General features: G+C 44.6%; 1 protein-coding gene and 1 non-coding gene across 3 annotated transcripts in view; both read right to left on the bottom strand.

The window, feature by feature from the left end:
• NHS (NHS actin remodeling regulator) overlaps positions 1-6,539 on the bottom strand; it is a 366,882-nt gene extending 360,343 nt beyond the window's left edge. For both annotated transcript variants that reach the window (XM_032756640.2, XM_058441608.1), the window contains exon 1: positions 5,418-6,539. In XM_032756640.2, the coding sequence (XP_032612531.2) occupies positions 5,418-5,982 (565 nt within the window). In that variant the 5' untranslated portion in view covers positions 5,983-6,539. The remainder of the gene's footprint in view (positions 1-5,417) is intronic.
• A 17,104-nt stretch (positions 6,540-23,643) lies between these two features.
• On the bottom strand, positions 23,644-23,747 carry LOC116812374 (small nucleolar RNA U13). Its single transcript, XR_004370675.1, has one exon. It is a non-coding gene; the product is annotated as a small nucleolar RNA U13 (small nucleolar RNA).
• Positions 23,748-24,097: the final 350 nt, after the last annotated feature.

Here is a 24,097-nt window from a genome sequence, read left to right as displayed (position 1 = left end):
AATAGCTCCCAAATGGAAACAACCCCAACATCCATCATCAGGAGAATGGATCAAGAAATTGTGGTATGTACACACAATGGAATTTTATTCAGCAATGAGAATGAACAATCAGCTATATATGCAATAAGATGAAAGAATCTTACATACATAATGTGAAGTGAATAATGCTAGAAAGAAGTATACATGATTTCACTTATATAAACTTCAAAAACAAGAACATCTAATTGATAAGGGTAGAAATTGGGAGAGTTGTTACTTTTGGGAAGGGGGATATTGACTGAAGGTGGCTTGAAGGGAGGGGAGGATGTTTCAGGTGCAGTAACATTTTATTTCTTGATCTGGGTGGTGTTTACATGAGCTGTTCACTTTGTGAAAATTAACCAGGATGAACACTTATGGTCTGTGTGCTTTTCTGTGGGAATGTTAAACTTTAATATAAAATTTATTTTAAAACTCAGTAACTAAATAAATCAACAGCAACCAAAATGCCAGCAACATTAAAATGTCTAAAGATGAAAATCCTGGAGTCGAAGCCCATGAAGTACTTCCAAAGTCTCAGGTTTCAGTGACTGAAAAGTTGGACTCTTCAAATTGATGACCATCAGTCTCAGAAGGCTCTCAACACAGTGAGATCATCCCAATACACTTCCTTAATGCCTTCACGTTCCCTCCCTGAGACAACTTATTAACACCCTCTCTTCTCTCTTCACATTGCCAACACTCTCAGCTGATGACCTCACCCAATACTTCACAGAGAAAATAGATCCCCTTATGGAAGAACACCCCATCCCACCACCAGCAGTTCACCAGTCCACCTGCCTCCCTGCTTGTATCCTTCAGCTTCCCTCCAGGGGCCACGGATGAAATGGTGCTCTCATCTCATCCCCTCTCAGCTTCTCAATGATATCCATAATTATTCAGTTCTCTACCCCAGGATCATCAATTCACCCTTCTCTTGGAATCTGAACATGCCTAAAATATCGATACATTTTAAGACATTTTTCCTTGATACTGTATTCCCTTCCAGCCACTGCTCCATTTCTCCACTCCCCTTCAGAGCAAAACGCCTTACAAGAGTTGTCTGTAGAGCTGGGTGCGGTGGCTCATGCCTGTAATTCCAGCGCTTTGGGAGGCGTGAGGACTGTTTCAGCCCAAGAGTTTGAGACCACCCCAGGCAACATGGCGAAACCCTGTCTCTACGAAAAAAAACAAAATTAGCCTAGCGTAGTGGTGCACATCTGTAGTCCTAGCTACTTGGGGAGCTAAGATGGGAGCCTGGGGAGGTCAAGGCTGCAGTGAGTAATGATCAAGTCACTGCACCCAGTCTGGGTGACAGAGTGAAAAAAAAAAAAAAGCTGTCTGTAGTTGCTATTTCTTCTCCACCTCTCCTATTCTTTCTCCAACACCTCTGATTTGGCGTTCATCTCCACCCCTCCAATGAAATGGCACCTCTCAAGGTCACTAATTAATTACAGGTAACCAAACTCAATAGCCTCTTCTCAGTGCTTATCTTCCTCTCAGAAGCACTTGACCAAGTTGACTTCTCCCCAGTTCTGGAAACACCTCCTGGCTTGCACCATACTACACTCTTCTGATTTTCCTTCTAGCTTTCTGGCTGTCCTTTCTCAGCCTTTCTCCTCCCCTGTGAAGCTTTCCAAGTTGGACTGCCCTGGGCTAAGTCCTGGCCTCCTTTTCTTTACTATCTCCACTGTGTCTAGCTCCAAGGCTTCACATACTGTCTCTACGCTTAGGTCTCACATTCACATCTCCAGCCTGGACCTCTCAACTCACACATATAATTGTGTAAGACACATCAGGTATCTCGAACTTAACATGGCTCAAATATAAAACTATTGATTCCATTCCCTCCACAAGAAAATATTCACTCTCCCACTAGCTTTCCCCATTTCTACAAATGGTAATACCTTCTACAAGTTATTATTATTACTATTATTTTGAGATGAAGTCTCACTCTTGTTGCCCAGGGTGGAGTGCAATGGCACGATCTTGGCTCACTGCAACCTCTGCCTCCCGGGTCCAAGCATTTCTCCTGCCTCAGCCTCCCAAGTAGCTGGGATTGCAGGCACCTGCCACCACGCCTGGCTAATTTTTGTATTTTTCGTAGAGACGGGGTTTCACCATGTTGGCCAGGCTGGTCTCGAACTCCTGACCTCAGGCGATCTCCCTGCCTCGGCCTCCCAAAGTGCTGAGATTACAGGCATGAGCCACCATGCCCAGCCACATTCTACAAGTTATTTAAGCTTTTCGAGCAAAAACAACAAACTAGGAGTCATCCTTAATTATTTTTTTCTCACACCCTGTACCCAATCAAATCAGTTAAGTCCTGACAATCCTGTTTCCAAAATGAATTCAGAATCTAACCACTTCTCACCGTCTCTACAGCTACCTCCCTAGTCCTAGCCACCACCACCAGTCACAGTGTCTAACTGGTTTACTAGCCACCAGACTTGCTTCCAGAGTGACTCTTCCAAAGTGTACATCAGATCATGTTGCCTCTGCAAGAAGCCCCCCAGCCTGTCTCAGGGCAATAGGAAGCAGCTGTCCAAGGATGAAATAGCAAGCAGATTGTGCAGGGGAATTGTGATCAGGTGACAAGGATATACAGGGGGTGTGAAGGCATCCTCAAAGGAAGAGAAAAAAAGTAAGGTTTACTTTTAGTCTTCCTCTCCCTTTCAAACTCCCCTAGGCCTGAGCAATACTAAAGGGAAATAGATGCATAATGCAGCTGATGCCACTGGTGACCTACCCACAGCTACTTTACCCTCCCCAGAGGACCTCTGTCAACATTCCTGTGCACATCATAGGCTTTTTGCATCTCTCTACCTGGCCCTGGGAGCATGCTGGGACTACATGTGGGGAAAGACTCAGAAGCCATGGAGTTCATGCCCCAGGTGCTACTTCCATCTGTGAGAAGAAGAAGTTGGTGCATAAATACTCCAGCTTCCTTAATCATTAGTGGAACACATTTGAGGTGTGTGCTCAGACAGTCGCCAGCTGGACTGAACCCCAGTTGCCCACAGGGCTAACCAGCCTACATGGTGTACTGGCTTTCCTCTTTCCTCCCTTTCCTGTCTCACTTCCCTACCCCCTCTCTGTGCTTCCAGGGAACCCTTCCCAAATAAATTAATTGCATCGAAATCCTTGTCTCAGGCTCTGCATTCTAGGAAACCTAAACCAAGACACGTAATAGTGTGTTTTTTCTCCCAAAGGTAATGCCTTTTTATGACATCAAACAAGAACAATGCCATCCCAAATTTAAATGAACAAGAGAAGAGAGAGATCTGGACATAAAGTGTGGAGATAGCATTTTAGAAAATAAAATTTAAAATAATAGGAGATTTTAAATCCCAGGTAGAAATCAGCCCCATCTTTATTATTCATGTACAAATATGTATAGAGTATATATTCACCAACTATATGCACACACTCAAGATCCTCTCTTATCTCTATTAACTATTAGTTTGTACCCCAAACAGTTAAAAGGACTTGAAAGAACTCTGATACATTCCAGGTACATAACTGCCCACTGCTGCATCTAAAGGGAGAAAGAAGTGGGCACATTCTGCTCTGGCAGTGAGTTTCACTCGTGTGAAATCTAACTTAAGGAGAGGTGTGTCTCACACACACACACACACACACACACACACACACACACACACGGGAAATGTATGCACCACTCAACAGTCTGCAAAACTTCCCTCCAGTTCTTTTGAAGTGAAATCACCACTCCCCACAACCGCACTCCCCAGATACCTGCGCTGTTGAAAGTGAAGGGCCTGTCCCTGCTGTGTGGTTTGGGGTAAAAAGGAGGCAGGATTAAAACGCTCATTTCAAGTCCCAAAAGTAAAATACGACTTGGCCTATGGCAGTCCTAATTCTTTCCAGAACTCATCCCCGGAATTGCCCTTTTAAACAACCAGTCATTAACCCAACTCCGGGTCTTTTACAGCTGCGAAAACCGATCGAGCACATCATTTATTCATTACGCTTATTACTATTGTTATTGCAGAAAAGCAGTGAATTCCCGGGACGGGGTTCAAAGGGTTTTTCGGAGGAGGAGGGGAAGAGGGAGAGAACACGCGGGCGGGCAGGGACCGCTAGGAGGCTGAGCTGGGCTGTGGGGCAGAGGTGCCCGGAAATCCCCAGGGAAGGATGCCTCCAAAGCGCCTCCGCCCCGCGCGCTCCTAGGCCACTGCGCACCGGCGCAGCTGCTGCAGCAACCGAGGAAGCTTCTTACGTAAGTCAGAGCCGCTGACATCACCTTGGCCGCGAGCGTCGCAGCCTGACTAGGCGCCAAAGGACCGTCGCGCCAACCCAGCGCCCCTGTCTACCTCCTAAGTGGTTCCTAAATGATTCTGCCGTCGCCAGATTTGGGCGATCCTGAGCCAAGGGGACTGCCCTCGGAAGGGAGATGACATAGAATGACTATTTATTGGGAGCCCCTGGGTGTCGTAAGAGCGAAGTCAACGGACAGCAAAGATGCCCAGGGGTCTCCCAGACTTCCTTCCTCGTCGTCTCCCTGCAGCCCGCCTAGCAGACTAGTTCATAACTAAGTCCACGTGCCAGTAGATTTGGGCGACAGTGCACCGGGGCGGAGGAAGACAGCCTGTGGGATCCTCTGGGGGCAGATGGCACAGAGCCATTTAGTAGGAACCCTGGGCTGTTCAGGGCAGAAAAGATGCCCAGTTGTCTCCTCGATCTCCCCGGGGCCCCTGACACTCCCCCTCTCATCTCTCCCTGACCCTCCCCGCGGTCCCTCCGGGCCACAAGGGTTTTCGGCAGAAGCACTACGGAGTTCAGTCTAGGAGGCGAGCAGCGCCACGCTACGTCGCACACGAGGGCAAGGCACAAGTTCGGAGCTCGGGGCAGCACCTGAGGTCACAGCGAGTGACGAAACAGCCGCGGTGCTGCAGCAGTCTCAAAAGAACACTCACTACTCCTGGAACCCCCAACCCTGAACATGCATGGGGTGGGCTACAGGGCTCAGGGCTGGGCTTCTGGAAACCACAGGAGTTGCAACCCTCCTCCCTACCCCCCGTGAAGGACGTGAAAGGCGAGCCCCGGAGGTGAAGGACAGACCCTCTCTGCCTCCTGTGCTCCCATAAACGCTCCCTTTCTGCTCCTTCTCAGCCCACGCTGCCTGCGACTTCAGAGGTCGCCCTTTTAACTTTCCACCGTCCACGTCTGCATCACTGAATCGGGGTCCAGCCCAGTCACTCAGCCCCAGGAGGATTGGGGTGGGTCCCAGGGGATGGGAAGGGTGGGAAGGCGAGAGTAGTAAGGTGCAGGCTGCAACGGGCGCGGCGCCGCGGGGCTGGGATTGCCGCTGCTGGGGAGGGCGCGAGGGTGCGGCGCGGAAACACATAGCCTGGCGGGCGGCCGGCGGGGGTACTCACGCACTGCCTCCTGCTTAGGGTCAAGCGTGCTGAGGACGCGCTGCACGCCGCCGAGCTTGCCCTGCAGCGCCCAGACGCGGCGATGGGTGAGCTGGATGTCGCTCTCGAGTTCCTGGAAGAGGCTGCAAGCGTGCCGGGCCACGTCCGAGAGCTGCCGGAGGACACGGGCCAGAGCGGCGTTGCTGACCGCGCATAGGTCCAGCATGAGCAGCACGGCCGCCGCCGCCGCCGCCGAGGACGCCTCGCCAGCTGCGGGCGCCGCCTCCGGGATTCCCGCCGTGCTCTCCTCGCCAGCCACGGACGCCTCTCCGTGCGGCGGCTGAGTCTGGTCGGTCGGCGTGGGCAGTGGCGGCGGCGGCGGTGGCAGCCCTGAAGGTGCAGTGACCGCGCGGGCTGGCTCCTCTGGCCCTGGCGCCTCGACCTCGTCCAGGTCCCTCCGGCCGGGCGGCTGCAGGGGCGGCGGCGGCTCAGCGCTGCCTCCGCTCGCGTCCACGGCTGGGCCGGGCGCAGGGCGCCGCTGCCTGCAGAGCCATTGCGGCTCCACGATCCGCTTGGCGAAAGGCATCCCGCGCAGCCAGGCGGCGACTTTCTGGTCTCCTCCGAGCGCCCCTGTGAGCTGGAGACCGGGCGCGCCCACCTGAGCAGGGAGGGGGTAGGAGTCCGGCAAAGGCGCGATCTGGCAGTCCGGATACGCAGGGGCTTCTCTGCTCACCTGGCCTCCTCTTCCCCGCCCTCTCCCTAGCAAATCAGTCCAGCCAGTCCTCCTTCGGGTGCACCGTTCTCTGGGGAGGATGACAAGCGCCCCGCACAGAAATTTAGGGGTGCTCCTGGTCTCTTCTCACTTGCTTCCAACCAGGGTCGACTGGCTCAGCTCCATCGTTTCTGTGCTCGCCGTCGCCACCCCGGCCACTGCCGTCGCCGCCGCCTATATAAATGGGCGTGCGTGTGTCTGTGTGTGTGTGGGTGAGTGGGTGGGTGGGTGTGAGTGTGTGCGCGCGCCTCAGTTTGAAAGTACCCCGGCGCAGGCCTCTCCCCGCGCGCCCCTCGGCCGCTCCGGGGAGCGATTGCGCCCGGGATCTCTCCCCCTGGCTGGGCGGGGAGGAGGTTTCGGAAAGGCGCTCTGAAAACCCGGATTGAGGAATCTGCCTCCAGCCCGGGCGCAGGAGGCCGCGCGGGGGTGACGGGGCGGACGCAGGGCGGGGGAGGCCGGGGCGAGGGGGGCGCAGCGCCCTGTGCGGCCGCTGGGAGTCACTGGTGGCCTCGCCGTGCTGGGCGCGTTCAGGCGCAAAGACACTTCCTCACATCCAAGGGGTTGGAATTGAGACTGTCAGCGTGGTGGGGGCGGGGAGTCCTCAAGTTGGGAGTAGGGATGTGGGCAGTAAGCGCAGAGGGAAGAGGGTGGGGTATTGGGGATGCGGCAGATTTGGCGTGTTGGAGCAAGTTTTTCGCCGAATTCCAGCTCTGTACAAGACCTTTGGGTTCTTACAGGGAAAACTGGGCTGCTCCTCGGAGATCCCCGGGCTCTAGGAACGCAAGGAGACAACTGGGGAGGGCAAAGGGCGTAGGCGCATCTCCATGTGGCCAGAGCAGCCAGAGTGCTGTTTATACCCCTTCCCAGGCATCACGTGGCCCCCTGCTTTGGGCACGGGCTCTATAGAATATCATGAATGAGACCCAAACCACCAATGAGCAAAATCCCCAGAAAACTGCTTACGAAACTCATTGCACGTTGGGTGAGATAAACGGCATTACCTCCTCGTCACCCTACTGTGCTGATCATACACCGGATTTTTAAAGTTCTCCATCAGAGAGATGATGATTTACAGAAGAAGGGAAAGTTTTCCCTTTCAGTTAACTGAAAGGTATAATTTCTAAAAAGGCATGCATTTTCGATTGCAGCAGGCTGCAGGCTGTATGCCGTCAGACTAAAACGTAAAAAGAGTTTGGGAAATGTTAATAAAACACGTGCTTTCATGCCTCCAAAAAGTATACTGTAAAAATATTTTTTATTTTAAAGCCACAAGCCAAATCTTGGGAATGCAGCCTCTTTTCGTGTTTCTAAAGAGAACATGGAAAAAATATGTTTTATGGCAACAATAAAGTCCTCCAGACCTGCGGTGGTGTCTCCTCTCCTCCCTCTAAAGGCGGGAGAGGGAGGAGGCTCCAACAGTCAGCACTTTGGACTGGCCCACGCTTTGGTTTTAAAGGCTTCAACAAACCCTTGTCTTATTCTACAAAAAAAAAAAAAAAAATTGACAAGGACATATCCTTGTTCATAAAAGATCCAGGCTGAGGCTTTGGGGGTAAAGGGCCGTGATGTCTGCAAAATACACATAAATGTTTCAGTAACAACAACAAGAAGAATGATGATAATAATAAAGATGTGTATGTATGAAGGGAGACAAAAAAACAAAATATGGCAAAATGTTCAAAATAGTCTAGGTTAAGGGCATATGAGGGTTCATTGTACATTTCTTGCAACTTTGAATTTGGTTTTGTTTCCAAATAAAAAATGAAAGAAAAGAATATTTTGGAACAAGGTCTTTTAAGGTTTGTTTTTTATCTCACAAATCTGAAAAGCGTTGAGCTAGCTGTTTTTAAATTGAGCTTGACTTTTTAATACGTTCAAAATTCTGAACATGAGTTCTGCTGGGTAGGCAAGCCAGACACTTCTCCCTAAACACATGGAAGCATGGAGAACAATGAGGGATATTAAAGGCATCTGGTTAGCAAGCCTTGTGGCAACAGGCTGCCCTGCCTCTCACTCTTCTTTACCTAGCACTGTCCTATTAATAGCAAGGGCGCCAGTGGAGTGGGCCCATCTGAGCACTGACAGGGGCAATGAATAAGTGGTGTGGGACTCTCACTCCTAAAGGGAGTTTCAGATTATTGGCAAGTTCCTTCCAGGGCTCCCAAAAGACATGATCAGAAAGGAAGGGCAAAGGCCCAGGAGAGAAAGGGTTCAAGGGGGTAATTAAGCTAAAAAACAGGCCAGCTACCTTAGTGTCTGCCCCCAAGTGATCAGCTCAGATTCAAGCAGAGATTTCAAAATGATTCAAAGCACAGTTCAAAGATGCAAAAAGGAGTGCCCTCTTTGTAATCTCCTCGACTCTGACTTGTGTGCTAATAAAGCCCTTTGGTTAAAATTTTAAAAACCTTTAATTTTGGCTTTTGATCTCCTTCATTCTCGCTGTCCTCTCCCCTTCCTTTGGTGGTGGTCCCCAGCGACCTTTCCAAGAGCACATTACGTTGTTGTTTTTGTTTCTGTTTTATCTGGGGAGAAAGACACCCTCCTTCAAAGTCACCAAAACCAAAACTAATACAAATGATCATATTCATTGATACGGTTGGTTGATGTTTTCCCAGTCCTCTGTAAGATATGAATAAAGGTATCTTTAGAAAATATAACGATTGTTTTACATTAGTGACACCATCTAAATAAAAAACTGCTAGCTTTGGGAAGGCAACTTCAAGACAGCCTGCTGGCCCCATCCTACCCTTTTCCCAACTCAAGTCCCTCCCATGTGAATTACCCCCCCACACACACCCCTACACACATTTTTGGGTTTTATTCCTGCTTTCTAGAACTAAAATACTGAAATTTTAAAAAGGGTAGCAACACATGTAATCCTGACAGGATATGTGAATAGTCTTAAGCTGATGAGTTTTCAGCATACCTGGGAGCTGTGTCTTTCTTGTTTAAATCCTGAATTGTGACATTTTACTCCAAATTTTCCCACAAAAAGTTCTGATGAAGTCAAGGTTGCTTTCAGAAGCCAGATTTTTACACCAGATTGTTAGGTGTGTGTTGATCTCTCCCAATCACACCGCCTCCCCACTATTCATGTACACATGTTTACTTACCATACACTTGTAGCCAAAATAGAAGGGAAAGGAAACATTTTTAAATGACCCCATCGCCTAATTCCCAGCAGTCATTCATGCAGCTCAAAGGCCAGCACAATTTGCCCATAAATTCAAATGTTTGGTCAGTATAAACTGTATCCATTGTAAAATGAACCAAAGATCCTGTCTGTGTCACCACGCCCCACAGTTACATTCTTGCCTGCTCCAGCCCAGAAGGAAGAAGGGCTTTGCTGAACTTGAAGATCAGCATTGAGAGCGCCGTGAGGCACCACTGTCCTCAACCTGGCTGTCCTCATGCCTCCACAGAACCCCAGTCAGGCTTCCTATAGAACCTCACAAGCTGCAAAGCAGAGATTCCTAAAACACTCTTCACTAAAAATGTTCTGATTCGAATATCCTACCGTTATTTATACTTGAAAATATTTCTTTTGGCTAAGAAATGCCAGGAGATACATGGGGCACGTTAGCATAATCATTGAATTATAGTGACTGAAGTGTCTTTTCCTCCACCTAATTGCACCTATTCCTCATTTAATCAATGTAATCTACTCCTAAAAAGCCCTGCCACTAAGTAAAAACCTGTTAAATGAAAAATATTTCCATTAATTTTATTGGAAAAAATTATGAGCATTCCATCCCAAGCTAAGTTACTTAAACCATTTCACAGATAGAAAAATATAGCAAGTTTACATAGGTGAAGGGCTACAATTTGAAAGTAAATAAATATAGTTTATACATAAAATGCAATGTTACAATATCTCGTGAAGGAAGAAGAGCAGATTTGAAACTGGGTGGTGAGGAGTGGAGGAGGGTGAGGTTGTCATTTTTGGGAAATCATTGGAGAGTCATGTGGTTCACAATGAAGCAGAAAACTTTTTGGCGCTCATGGCTATCCTACACTTAAACTGCACTTACAAATAAAGTTACAGTACAGAACAACACCTTCAGGGAAAAATAAAGGATAAACTTCAGAGAGCCTTAAAACATGTGGAAAGAGCTCATACACATAGCCGACTGAAGGGTCACAGAAAGATGTTACTCACTCCTCTCTCTCCCACACCAGGAGGCCACCATCGTCAGGCTTTCCAAGAGGTTCTCCGAAGTTTAATGTTAGTTGCTGAGCTCTGAGAGTCCCCAAATCCCTCTTTCCTTTAGTTTTGCTGGCTCACAGGAGGAAGTTCACAGCCCATGGTTGTATGCCATCTTGAATGAGGAAGCATGCATTCTTCCATACGTGTGGTTTATGATGTCCAAAGCCTTCATAGCTTACTTTTTGCAACTGTAAAGTCCAAGTTCTTCCAGTTCAGGAACCTTGAATGTGGCTTTGTGTACAGATATTCCCTTGAAACACTGGGAGAGAAACATATTCATTAATACATCAAAATATTAATCCACCATACACATAAATATATTTACACATATATTGATAACTACCATGTGTATAGTTTCGAGGGAGAAAAAAGACTATATACCACCATTGAAGGTTTTCCCTTGTTTCAGCTTGTGCTTTTCTTCCTTAAAAATCTTCATTTAGTCTATCAAGTGTGAAGGACAGGGGTTTCTCTCTGCATTTTATTGATAGGAAAACATGGGCAGAAAAAATAATGCTATTAAAGTGGTTTTCCCAAAATGCCAAAGACTGTGAATACAAAGACTATTCCAACCAGCCTTTTTATCTTCCTTTGCAGAGAACTGTTGATTACTCACATTGTTTCCTGTGGGAGAAATTCTGACTTCTTTCTAATCTTCAAAAATCCTAGCCTCACATTTTACAACTGAATATAATTTTAAACATGCCAAATCTGGATTTAGTCAGAACTGCAAATACGTAACTCAAAATAACTGACAGAATTAAAGCAGATGGTGATAGCAAACAACAATGGAGTTTCATTCACTTATTCGTTCCTTTGGTGATGTAACAAACATTGACCGGATGCTTCCATTTACTGAGTGCAAACATTTATTGGGTGCTTAGGCCTCTGTGAGATGCCAGAGATATAAAAGGAAAGAAGACATAAACATTGCTCTCAAAGGGTGCTGTCTAGTGGGGTAGACAGACACGTAAACAAATAATTGTAGTGCAACGCCAGGCAAGCTATAATAGAGATAAGAATTAGGTGCTATTCAGAATCCCAGAGCGATTAACACTGTCTGGGGGGAACATAGACTGGAGCAGGGATTCTAAAGACAACGCAAGCTTCGGCGCTGGTTCTCACAGGTTGGAAACGGAAAGACCAAAGCCAAGACGAAGCAGCGCTACATGGTTAAAAACAAAACAGAGTGGCTAAAACTAAGACACCCTCCAAACAGCTGCAGGAGAAAATGTGCTTTTGACTGTAATCACTAAATGGCATTCCCAGCAAGTCTTTTAAAAACCCTGAAAACCAGGCGGTAGGAGAAATAATGTGGAAATTATGTAGGTTTTTTTCTTTTAAAAAATAGCTGATTTATAATTTTCACTCTTTGGCAGGGCTCAGTTTATAAAAAGGAAGTGGAAGATTTTTAATATATTTCCTATGAAGAAAAGTCCTCAATTAGGTAGGATGAACCACAGTCTCTAGGGCACAGGGTGCTAATAAAGCTAAACAGCCATTCTCCAGGGGTTCATAAGCTCCCCCCACTTTTTAACTGTTCAGAATTTCCTCCCCAAGCACCCTTCTGTGATGAAAACACCCAGTGCTGGCCTTGACTCAGAGGAAGTGCTTTTGACTGTGGTGGTCCTGTAATAAATCAGCTCTTTTGGAGAGAAACTTGAGGGAGTAAAATCTACAACTCACATTATCAGTCTGGGGTTGAGTCCTTGTGAACAGCAGAGGCAGCAAACTTCAAACTTTATCAAGATTGTGGTGCTCATTAAGGAAGTGAAATTGAGCCAGATTTGAAGGAAAGCACTGTAGTAATTACAGAGTTATGAAGATTTAAAAGCTATGCGCCTGGGCATGCAGAGCGCAACGTGTTTCCTTTGGGTTCAGAGACACCGCAATTACAGGGCTTAAGGGTAGCAAAGCACCGAATTAGAACTCCCCATTAGTTTGATTAATCACTGATGTTAAGTGCAGGCACTAGAAATGGCTCAGTCTCATTTGTGTCTCTTCCTGGCTCCCCTCCCCCTTTCTCTCCTTCTATTTCCTTTACAAAATCAGGGGGCCTGGGAGGAATACAAACTGTATATTAATGATAAGAAATTGCATACAAGAAAGTAAAAACTTCATGAAGCTTAATGACTTCTCTGTATCAGTGTTGGCTTTGCCAAGAGTTGTATAATATAACATGTTCTTTCCTCTTCCTAGGCTGTTAAATGTTAATGGTACAACAATGACATGTTAGTAAATCTAATAAGAAAACCAGAGAATAACGTATTTTATGTGGGTGTATAACAAGTTAACATCACCGTAAGACGCTCACTTGGATAATAATATATGATATTGCATTAGACAAGCTGTAACAAACAACAAAAACAATATCTGGCCAATTAGCAATACTAGGTGAGAGTCTTATTCTTTGGAAGGAACTGTTATACCCTTCTGATGAACTTAGCTAACAAATCTACTTGCAGAAATGGTGTCTTACCCTCTTGGGGCCAGGATATTTGACTCAGTGCCTCCTCATCAATACAACCAAAATTACAGCCAATTTTATGAATGGGGAACACAAAGGCACAAAAATATCAACACACCACTTCAAACCCAGCATGATCAAACACTCAGAGAAAGAACTCCTCTGTAAATGGAAATTCAGAACTCTTGGAGCAAAGGCACTTTAATAGAAAGGCCAACCCTTAAATTGTGCACCCAGATGACCCTTAATGGGAAAGGTGATTTTGTCACCAGGAGATTTGTAACTAAAAAATGTCACTAAAATGTACTTATGTGGTCCTTTTCATATCTGTGCATGAACTACAGGACTCCTGGGATCAAATCTGAGACAACCAACCAGCCATGCCTCTTAAATTATTTTTTTGGAGGTGTTTTCTTTCTCCACTTCAATTGTAAAGATCCAGGAATAACAGCCCAGTGCACAAAGTAGTCATTTTTATTTCTCATCCTGTCTCGATGGCCTCATAATGGGTTCAATAAGAGTCTGGAAATAATAAAACCTTCTCCATGGAGAAACTCAAGACTTGCTATAAAGCACAATAGCAGCTAGGAGTCTCCTATAGTAACGACAACACTAGCAGAAACATTGCAGGAGTCTGAATTTCCTACTGTAGAGAAAAAGAATTTAAAAGGTGACCATCCTACACACTCACTAGTGTAGAGATGGAATACCAGGCTACTAGGATGAAAATAAACAGTGGTACAAGAATTTTGTTTAAAAAAGGGCTGTAGGCAAGTGCCTTAGTTACAGCTTCATTTTGATCTGTTTTGAAACACGTTTAAAGTATTTCCTGCCTACTGACTTTGGGGACAACTTCACCTCTGGTTGCTAAGAAAGTCATAATAAAAGGATAGAGAAGCAGAAAAAGAAGAAAGAAGGGATTTTGAGTTTTTAAAATTATTTTCTATTTTTATTTGAATGTTGCCTTCTTTGCTGTTGGGTATTTGTATTCACACACCCATAGGCCTGGTGTAGTTTTGCTACAGTGGCAGACACCCGTTATCCCCTTCTTCCTTCCTAACACAATCCCAATTTTGTCCTGTGTGGCAATGTCACCAGCCAATCTGCTAATAGTCCCAGAGTCCCTTGCATTCAGGATTGGCCAGATGACACAGTTCTGGACAAGGACATCTACATGGAAATCTGCTAGAGATTTTTGGAAATGTTTCTGTTTTCCTGATACAGGGGCTGCTGCTTCCTGCTCCTTCCCTTTTCCTCTCCCCCCACCCCCCCCACACACACCAGAATGGAATCCAGACTGAGATGGAAGGGCCATCCTGTGACCGTGTCATACATGAGGATAAAAGTCACATGCAAAGGATGGTAAAGCTAAAGGAGAGAAAGCTCCTGGATTATAAATGATAAAGCCAAGTGTCCTCCCATACCTGGATTTGCCCCACTCCAGATTTCTTGTATTTGTGAGAAAAAAATGCCCCTATTTGGGTCGGCCACTGTACAAGCAGTCAGATGTGGTTCTGACTGGCAGGAGTACCAATTCCCTACAAAGCAATGCTACAAAACTCAGGAGATGAGGGCTCTGGATCTGTCTCATTCATTCATTCCATAGATGTTATCCGACAAATACCTACTATGTGTCTGTGACTATTCTAGGAACCAAGGAATCATCTGCAAACTAATGAGATCAAGACCTGCCCTTATGGAGCTTAACTTACAATTAGGGAGAGACAATTAGGGAGAGACAGGCACTCAATATTAAACATTCATTTGTTCCACAACAAACAGTTTATGTATTCAGGAGCTGCTTCTACTGGGTTTATATACTTAAAATAATAAAAAGAAATTATGTCTGTAGCAGATGATGGTTGATTCCCCTTCCAGATTCCCTTCACCCAGCCAGCACACTCAGCCTCCATGGCTGTGGACGTTAACTGCTCACAGGTGCACCCTGCTCTGGAGGATTTCCTGTATCTCAGAGGGTCCCACCTGGAAGATTATATCCCCCCCAAGAAGGGAAGCCCATGGCCAATGACTCAATGGTAGGGTGTAAAACAAACCCTGTGCTGGTACTCACACTCCAGCACTCTCTATGGCATCAGGCTGAGGCTGGCCTTCTCCTGAATCCACATCTTTGCTTAGATCCTTCCCCTGCCACCTCTGCTTTCTTCATACTTCACAGGTTTCTCCTGGGAGCATTATCTTACTAAATCATCTGCACTGAGAATTCCCCACCTCAGGTTCTGCTCCTAGGATCCTGATCTAAGGCAGTGTCTGTTGCCATTTTTCTTTAATTAATAAGGAATAGAATTTGTTGCATTTCTCCTTTGGAACAAACCATCAGAAAACATTCCCATTTGAATTAAGGTTAGTAGAAATTAGAGGGGCTTGCTTATAACTCACACAATATATCATCACCCAACTAAACATAGCTAGCCACCATGTTGGTTCTGACCAGTGTAACATGCTAATAGTTTTAACTACTAATCATAATTTGACCTTCAATTGGCCAGTGCATAAGATAAGATGCATAAGCGTTCTTAATATTGAGGCACTAGTTAATGTGAAGCATAAAAACAGGAATAATTATGATAATCTCCTCTAGATCAGTATTCAACTTATCAAAATCTTATGTACTCATCAGGATGTTTCTGGTACCTCAATAATTAATGTTAAATTTAGAAAGTATAGTGATAATTTTACCATTTTGCACTTGCACTAAATAAAAACTATTCACACTGTGATTTGTTATGCTCATAGAAAATAGCATTAAAACTTTTATCCTACATTATCATTTTTAAAAACCTTCAAATGTGTCATATACAAAAAGTACAATATAAATTATTAACATCATGTCATGAAAATAGTTTTTGTCTATTTTGATGTCTGAACATAGATTTAAATTTCTACTGAATTTTGATGTACGTTCAGTCCCAGAACCACATACAAAATAATATGTTGATTTGTTGACAGTCTAGTTTTTATTATATAAGAAATTTAAGGCCAATAAATAATGTCATTTGTTAAATAGGAAAATATTAAAATTTGTCTTTATAGATTATGAATAGTAGTAAAAAATTACATTGTGTTTCCTAGTAAGCTTTAATTACTTGTTTAATCCATTATTAACCTAAAATTAAACAGTATTTGCTTAAAATTGGGTTTTTAAATTATTTACCATACAAAAAGAAGAAAATGATCTTTTAATATTTCAAGGAACTGGAAAGATGGCATTACTTTCAAAGGGATTCAAGCGTCCATAAAATGGAAATGCTGAGATAGCTGATTTTTGAAATCACATATGATCTGAGTAACTATGCTTGTTCTGCCATAAGCTCAATTTGCAGCTGTAGCATGCCTTGGGAACTTAATCTTTTATCATATTAGTAGATAATTAGATAACAGTTCTTAAGTATTCAGAAGTAGAACATTGCCCCACTCTTCCCTACTGTTTCATTGCACAGCCCTAAGGTGACCACTTTTGGCAAAGACTACCTTGTTAGTGTCCCATAACCTATGAAACCTTCCTCTGCCCTAGGACCTGTCTCCTTATACTGTAATTTTTTCTAAACAGGAAGAATTGGGCTTAACCCAGGGGAAAAAAATGTGATAAGATATGAAATAAACAAATGATACAAGTCTCTTGACTGTAGAAACCCTGAATTGAGTTTATGGACTCTCTAGTCCTAGAGATCTTTTACAATGACCTGTCTCCAAACTCGACATCTTGGTGTTTAAACATTCAAATACCTAGAGGGAAGGAACTGACCTAAATGACCCTTCTGATTTCAAGATTGCATGTTTCCAACCACTGACATTTTCAATATTAATCCATGCTGAATTCTTGCATGCTGGTTTATTGTTTTTAATGTTAAAACACATGAAATATACACTGCAGATTATGTCCACACCAGAGGAATAAAGCAATGTGTAAAATGAAGGTAACATGAGAGAACTGTTAGACTTGGGAGGTAAGAAAAGCTACTGAAATTGAGTTTCCATTTGGGCCAATTCCATCAGCTTTACAATAACTATGGCTTGGTTTTTCCACCCAAAACAGGATTCCATCTTAGTAAAGCCCTGGAATCGGTATAACCTTTCTTCCTCCTTAGTCTTGTTCTCCTATGTATGCCACTTGAATGGCTAAAACCTAGAACAAATTGACAGGCTAGTCCATGCATCTTCATAGCTCTGCAAAATCCCTCTGGGCAATTCTTTATAAATAGAAGTATTGGCCATGTAAACATAGTATTTTAATTAAACATTGTATTGAGTCATAATACCTAACTTAAGTACTTTATATATTAATGTCAGTATCTATTTATTATATATGTTACAAATAGACAAAATCTAATTCTGTGCTATTGGACAGTGGTTTACTTTGCTATTCCCTCATATTTTAAGAAACCCAGTAATGTATTTAAGAAACTGTCATTGTAAGGAGTTCTAATTGCACGACATTGGCCCTCTGTGGTTAGGGTAACACCCCAAGGATGGAGCAGGGGCTCAAAATTGGGAACTCTGAGAACAGCATTCTCTCCCAGTGATTTCAATGACTTAAAGCAGTCCTTGGGCAAATCACCCATCCTTTCTTTTCTCACTTCTCTTTCAAGTCATAATTCCCAGCTTCACATATGGCAGTTCTGAAAACAAGCCTCAAGCAAAGGGGTTGGCGATTCTGGGATAATATGAACCACCAAGTACTACTGCTATCCAACATGATGTTTTTCTGGGAGAAAACAACTCCTCCGACCTATTACCCATCATTGCCTAAAAGGGTTTCCTTGGTAAACACAGCTGGAGATTTGCCCATTTTAAATGACGCAAACAAAAAATCCACCTCAAATCTCTGGAGTTACTCTTCTGTGGTCTAAGAGGATTATTAGGCAATAGCTTCCCAGTAACCAGTCTCGAATACATTCTTATTACCTATTTTCTTCTAGTGCCTACAACCACCTTACAAAACAATTTCTCTGCCCTCAGGGTTCACTTTTGGAGATTAACACATGTTGGTTCTTACCAGGGTATGGCCCCAACCCAACATGATGACACACTCTCTTTCTCCCACAAGCTACCACTATTTGAGGGCATTCAATGTTCAATTCACTCAGTGAGGTTTTTAATTTTTCTCAAACTTTTTCTATTAGATGCAGTATGAGGAGTGTGGGGTTACCTTGGCCCTACTTCATGATTTATTATGGTTCTCAACCTTGGCTGAACATCAGAACCAACTGGCAAGCTTTAAGAAATATTTACACCTAGACCCCACCAAGAAGTTCTACTTTAATTGGTCTAGAGTACAGCCTGGGCATCAGGAATTTTTTTAACTCCCCAGGTGTTTCTAATGTACAGCCAAGACTATGAATCAACCAGAGTAAGAAGATTTGATTTAAGTGCTGCCACTAATTAGCTACATGGCCTTGAGCAAAAGAAATACTCATTTATCCAACAGGTATTCTTCGACAGCTTCCTGTATACAAGACAGTGCTAGGGGCTTTATCTCCCAGCCTCTGAGATAAGTGAATTGGACTCAACAATTTATTCATTCATTCAGCAAGTAAGTATTGAACGCCTATTACCTACCAGGCACTGTGCCAGGCACAAGGGATACAGAAGTGAACCAGATGGACAAAATTCCTGCCCTCATGGGCTTGCAGTTTAGTTGGGGAAGGCATGACCACATACAAGTAGTGAAAAAGTGAACAGCAATGGCAGATAAAGGATGGGAAGGATGACGGGATGAACGGACTGGCAGCCACCATGCCGGCAATGGTGGGAGTGGTGGAAGTGGGAGGAATGGAAAGAGGCAGATAAGTTCCAGAAACAGTCAAGGAGTTAACATCACCAGAACTTGGTAATGTATGTGATATAAGGGCTAGAGCATGAAATGAGAAAAGGCCAATTCTTAGGTCCCCAGATTGATGGGCCATTCACTAGGGCAAAGAATGTGGGAAAAGAATCTCAGCCACCCCAGGAAGTTGTGAGGGTCTAGAGCTTAAGATATATGGAACTGGAGGAATGAAACCAAACCCACTCCATCAGGCAGAGGAGGGACCTTAACTAAGAAATGCAATATCTCATATAGTTGGCCATCTCTCCACCTGGACTGGGTCTTTGCATAGAGAAAGGGGTGGCCATTAAAGAGTCCATTCTCAAAGAGCCGAGACTGAGCAACTTGAAAGGGAAAAATGAATAGACAAACCAACTGCTATCATATAATGATGTGAAGTACCAAGTTCACTGTGGAAGAGGGGCCTTGCAAAATGTGGAAGCACTTAGGGAAAGAATTCTTTCTCCATCTGGGTGTAGACTATGTTGACCCCGAGAATCAATATTTGTCCTTGGGAGATCTCTGCAAGTGTGTTTGTGTGTGTGTGTGTGTGTACGCACGCGTGTGTGTGTGTGTGTGAGAGAGAGAGAGAGAGAGAGAGCGCTGCCCACAGCTACTGTCAAGACAAGCTGAAGAGTAAAGACATGCATCTGTCCCTCACCTTAGCGTGCAGGTCTTGAGGGAGAGAGAACAGATATATACCACCCAGGGGACAGGGCAGAGGTCCTCCCGTTGACTAACTCGCACTGGAGGAGGGGTCCTGCTGGGGGAAGAGGGATGCATCCTGGGGGTGAGAATGGTCCCAGTGGATGAACATTTCCAAAAGGGGAGAGGCAGAGGTGGAAGAAGGAAGGGCTTCCACAGAGAGAGCTGACTTGAGGTGGAGGCGGAGAGCCAGGGCCAGGACATGAACTGGGGTGTGCTTCTAAGAGTCCCCCTGTGACAGCTAAACACCTCAAAGGGTCCTGCGATTTTTCATCCTTCCCTTCACAGGCAGTTTTCCCTTTGATGCTACTCAAACCTTCCTCACAGACTGACAGACCCACATCACAATCTGGCTGTGTCGGGAAGGAAAGTGAGAGCTGGGACTCGGCAATCATCACTACACCCTCCTCCGCCCCCACCCCGCAAAACTCCCAGACATACCGAAGTGCAGGCCCTCTCAGGGCTCCAGACCTCCACCCACAGTGAAGTTCTTTGCACCCCCTGGTGGAACCGGAAGTAACACGTGACTCAGGGAAGCCAAGAGACCCCAGTGGACAACTTGGGAATGGATCGGGATTCAACGTGACCTTTTCTCAAATACCGTGCGGAAGCCAGCCCTTAAGAGTGAGACGGAAACTTCCATTTGGTTTACTGACGCAAAACACCAGGCAGAGCGCCTGGTTCGGAGTTGGCATTCAGTAATTGGTAGCCATTATGATGATTATAATTATGATTATTATGATTATTGAGATGTAGTTGCTGTAGAGCTTACTGTGGCCTTAGATGATCTGGGAATGATTCACAGAGGAAGAAGTCCTGTAGGCTCAGGACAAGTACATTGTAATGTGGAGGGCTTGAGCCATGATAAAAAAAATCCAGCTCCATTTTTTTTTCAATCACTGCTCTAGTCAAGGGATACCAGCTCCAAATCAATCCTCATCCTTTAACCCCAGCAACTGAAGCTCATGCACAACACGTTGAGATCATAAGTCTGAAGATTTCCGAGAGGCCGTACTTCTTGCTCCAGAAAGGCTCATCCCTGCCACTGTGCCCCTTTGATGCTGTTTCTCTAAGGGTCAGCAGATGCCTCAGAAGGCTAGCTGTGCTTCTTGCTAGAGGCCTAAGGAGGCCAGAAGATGCTGCAGGAAGTGAGAGAAAAATCAGAGCAAAGTAGGACGACAGGGTAGGGTGGGGACGGAGAACAGGTGAAGATAGGGCCAGTTGGGATCTTAACAGGAAACCAATTAATGATTTGAAGAGCATTCTTTTTTTTCGAAGGATATATTCTTTATTCTGATTGTGATTACGATTTCATGAGTGTACAAGTATAAGTGTACAATTAATTTCTTATATATGTGCACTTTATTGAATAGCAATTATATTTCAATAAGGCTTTCTTGGAAAAGCTGTAAACAAATAATGAACTCTGCTTTTTTTACTGTACTTATTTACTTATTTATTTAATTTTTTTATTATACTTTAAGTTCTAGGGTACATATGCACAACATGCAGGTTTGTTACATATGTATACATGTGCCATGTTGGTGTTCTTTTACTGAGGGACTAATTACACAATGGCAGCAAGTGGGCACAATGCAAGGACTCAGGACTTAGCAGCAGAGCTGTTACCACCCCTAGGCCCAAAGGAAGGGTGGTTACCAGGAGAGAGTAATCTAGGCAGGCTTTCTTGAAAGAAGCAGTGACCTTAGGGCAGGGGACAGAATCAGCCCAAAGATGGAACTGAGCAGAATAAATACCTAAATCTCACTGTCCTCCCACCCCCAACCCACCAAATCTACTTCTGATGCTCTCCCCGGTTCAAACTCATCTGGAAGTCTGTGGACTAGAGAATTCTGTTGAGGTAATCCATGTAAATGAAGCTCATGGGCCACAGAGCAAGGTGGAGAAGAACAAATAGAAAATCCCTGGCACAGATTGGGTTGTTGGGTTTCTTTTTCTTTTCTTTTTTTTTTTTTTTCTTCTTTTTGGTCAAGAAGATAAGACAACAGGCCCATCAGCAGCAGGATAAGTGAAATATAACTAGCCCAAAAACGGTGATGAGTTTATGTTCACCATCCAAACCCTCTCTTTTCCCCTGGGAAAAAAGGCAAGCCTCATTTTGGAAACAGTGATGTCCGGGAGCAGGAGTAGGAAGAGAAAGCCCTAGAAAAGAAAACAACGATTTGGCAGTAAGAGAATAGCAAGGAGTAGAAAGTGACTATACAAAGTGTAGGTAGCTCCTTAATAAAGGGCTCCAGCCTGGAAATCTAGGAGTCCAGTGAGGGGCAGGGAATGAGGTCCAGATGAGATACCACATTTGCCATCATAGTCCAGGATACCACTTTCTTTTCTTTTTACCCATCCTCCTCCTGGAAGTCATACAAACCTTTCCCTAACACGGCTGTGTGTGTGTGTGTTTTCACTTGCCACTAAATGATCAGTATTCAACGAAATGCTTCTATTTTGGGGGCATTAACATCTCTAAAACGAGACGCAGAAAAGCAGAGGGAGGCAGCTAGGGGCTGCATTTAATCTTCTCTAATATCGCACTGTGAAGGAAACTGGGGAATGAAAACATAGTCATTTAGAAAATGGTTGATGAGTCACTGATTGGCACAGAGTAGAGAAAAAGAGAAGTCATTATTCATTCAGAGTATGCCTGGTCTTTAAAAATAGGCTCATCACTCTGCTGGAGGGGGTGTCTGGGCTTTAGAGATTGAGGGGCATGGGCAGGGGCAAAGGCAGGGACAGAAACTGCCCAAGGCAGTCAGGGCCCCCTCCTCCATCTAGATGTATCTCAGCCCTTGGAAACCCTCCAGCTCTAAGAAGCAGAGAGACATCTTAATGCACCTTGTTCTTCCTGTAGCTCTTTCTTGAGACTTACTTTTTGGGAAACTTCAGCTTCAAGGGAACCGGGCCAAGTAGAAGAGACGGTACTTTTTGTGACCATGTTTTTGCCAACAAATGCAACACTCCATTACTTGCAGAATTCCTTTGCTAGGTCCTGGACTACCCAGGTCTCCCTGCTTTTGACCCCTTGTCGTTTATTGGCTCTTCTATAATTTCACTGATGGAGGTGGAGGGGATTTAGAATCTATCACATGAGAACATGGTGAAATATTTACTGGAGGGGGAAAATTAAAGGCCTGGGCAAGCAGAAGTTTAAAGGTTGCCTGGAAATTTTGTTTTTGCATGTATTATAGGAAAACAAAACAAAATAAAAACTCTGCCTAGTAAAGATTTTGCCTTTGCCTAACAGTTTTTGGGCCTTAACATACATATCCGGCCAACGGGTGAGGGCTTGAACTGAAAAGAGTTTGATTGGTTTGCAATGGGAAGGGTCGAGAGTACATAACTTCAAGGAAGAGAAAAGAAATGGAAAAGAAATGGGGCTTTCATCATAATGCAATAGTTGTGATGATGAAGTTATGATGAAAGGTGAGTGAAAAGGAATTTGGCTGAGTGCTATGAATGGAATTCCCTCTTCACATTTTGTGGATACTGCTGTAAACAATTTAAATAGGTTTTCAATTAATTTGGATTGTTAGAGCAGTGTATCTTCTGAATATGCACTAAGCGGAGGTGAACACTAGGGTGGCCCAGATTTATGCAGATTAGAAAGGTGGCCAGGCATGGTGGCTCATGTCTGTAATCCTAGCATTTTGGGAGGCCTAGGCGGGAGGATCGCCTAAGCCAAGGAGTTCGAGACCAACCTGGGCAACATAGTGAGACCTCGTCTCTACTAAAATTAAAAAAAATAACAACAACAACAAAAAACAAATGTAAAGTACATCCCTTCCATGCATATGTGTGCATCACACACATACATACAACTCCTTTATGCTACATTTTGGTTTGTTACTTACTTACTTAGTTGTCTTTGCTCATACTAGGATAAACTTACCTACTCTAAGTAGGTACAGAAAAAGAAAAGTCTGATTCTGGAGCAGAAAAAAAGTAGAAAGATTTTCAAGGCCCAAATTAATCTCTGCCTGGAATTCTATTCTGAAAGGGCAAGAACAGCTGAGACAGAATCTTCTAACTTTCGGTCCCTCCATTCTTTGAGAAACTACTAAGGTGCTGGAGGTAAAATAGTGACTCAATAGCCTGCATACCAGGGAAGGATGTTTCTATTTTATTGGGAAACTGCAACTACAGTTATTTCTCATATAACATTATTTTAAACGTTATTCTACACACAACATACAATTTTACTAATAGGCTCTTACATCCTTATTCTTCATCAGAGTAAATAGTATGTAATTTTTTTCACATCAGATGGGTAACGTGCCAACGTCGTAACAAGGTTTGAGGGAGGTACATCTCACACATGAGCATGAAAACCCAATCATCATGCTTATGAACCACAAAAAACTATGTACTTGAATTTTATGTACACGTTTAGTTCCTCAAAATCCTGAACATGGAACATAGAGAGTAGAAGTATGGTTACCAGAGGCTGGAAAGGGTAGTGGGGGGTTGGGGGGGAGGTGGGGATGGTTACTGGATACAAAAGAAAATAGAAAGAATGAATAAGGGCCGGGCGCGGTGGCTCACGCTTGTAATCCCAGCACTTTGGGAGGCCGAGGCGGGCGGATCACGAGGTCAGGAGATCGAGACCACGGTGAAACCCCGTCTCTACTAAAAATACAAAAAAATTAGCCGGGCGTGGTGGCGGGCGCCTGTTGTCCCAGCTACTCGGAGAGGCTGAGGCAGGAGAATGGCG

Source organism: Hylobates moloch, unplaced genomic scaffold (genome assembly GCF_009828535.3).
Source record: "Hylobates moloch isolate HMO894 unplaced genomic scaffold, HMol_V3 SCAFFOLD_7, whole genome shotgun sequence".
NCBI classification, from domain to species: Eukaryota; Metazoa; Chordata; class Mammalia; order Primates; family Hylobatidae; genus Hylobates; species Hylobates moloch.
The sequence above is the reverse complement of the archived record's forward strand: the minus strand, read 5'-3'. Positions and strand labels throughout refer to the sequence as shown.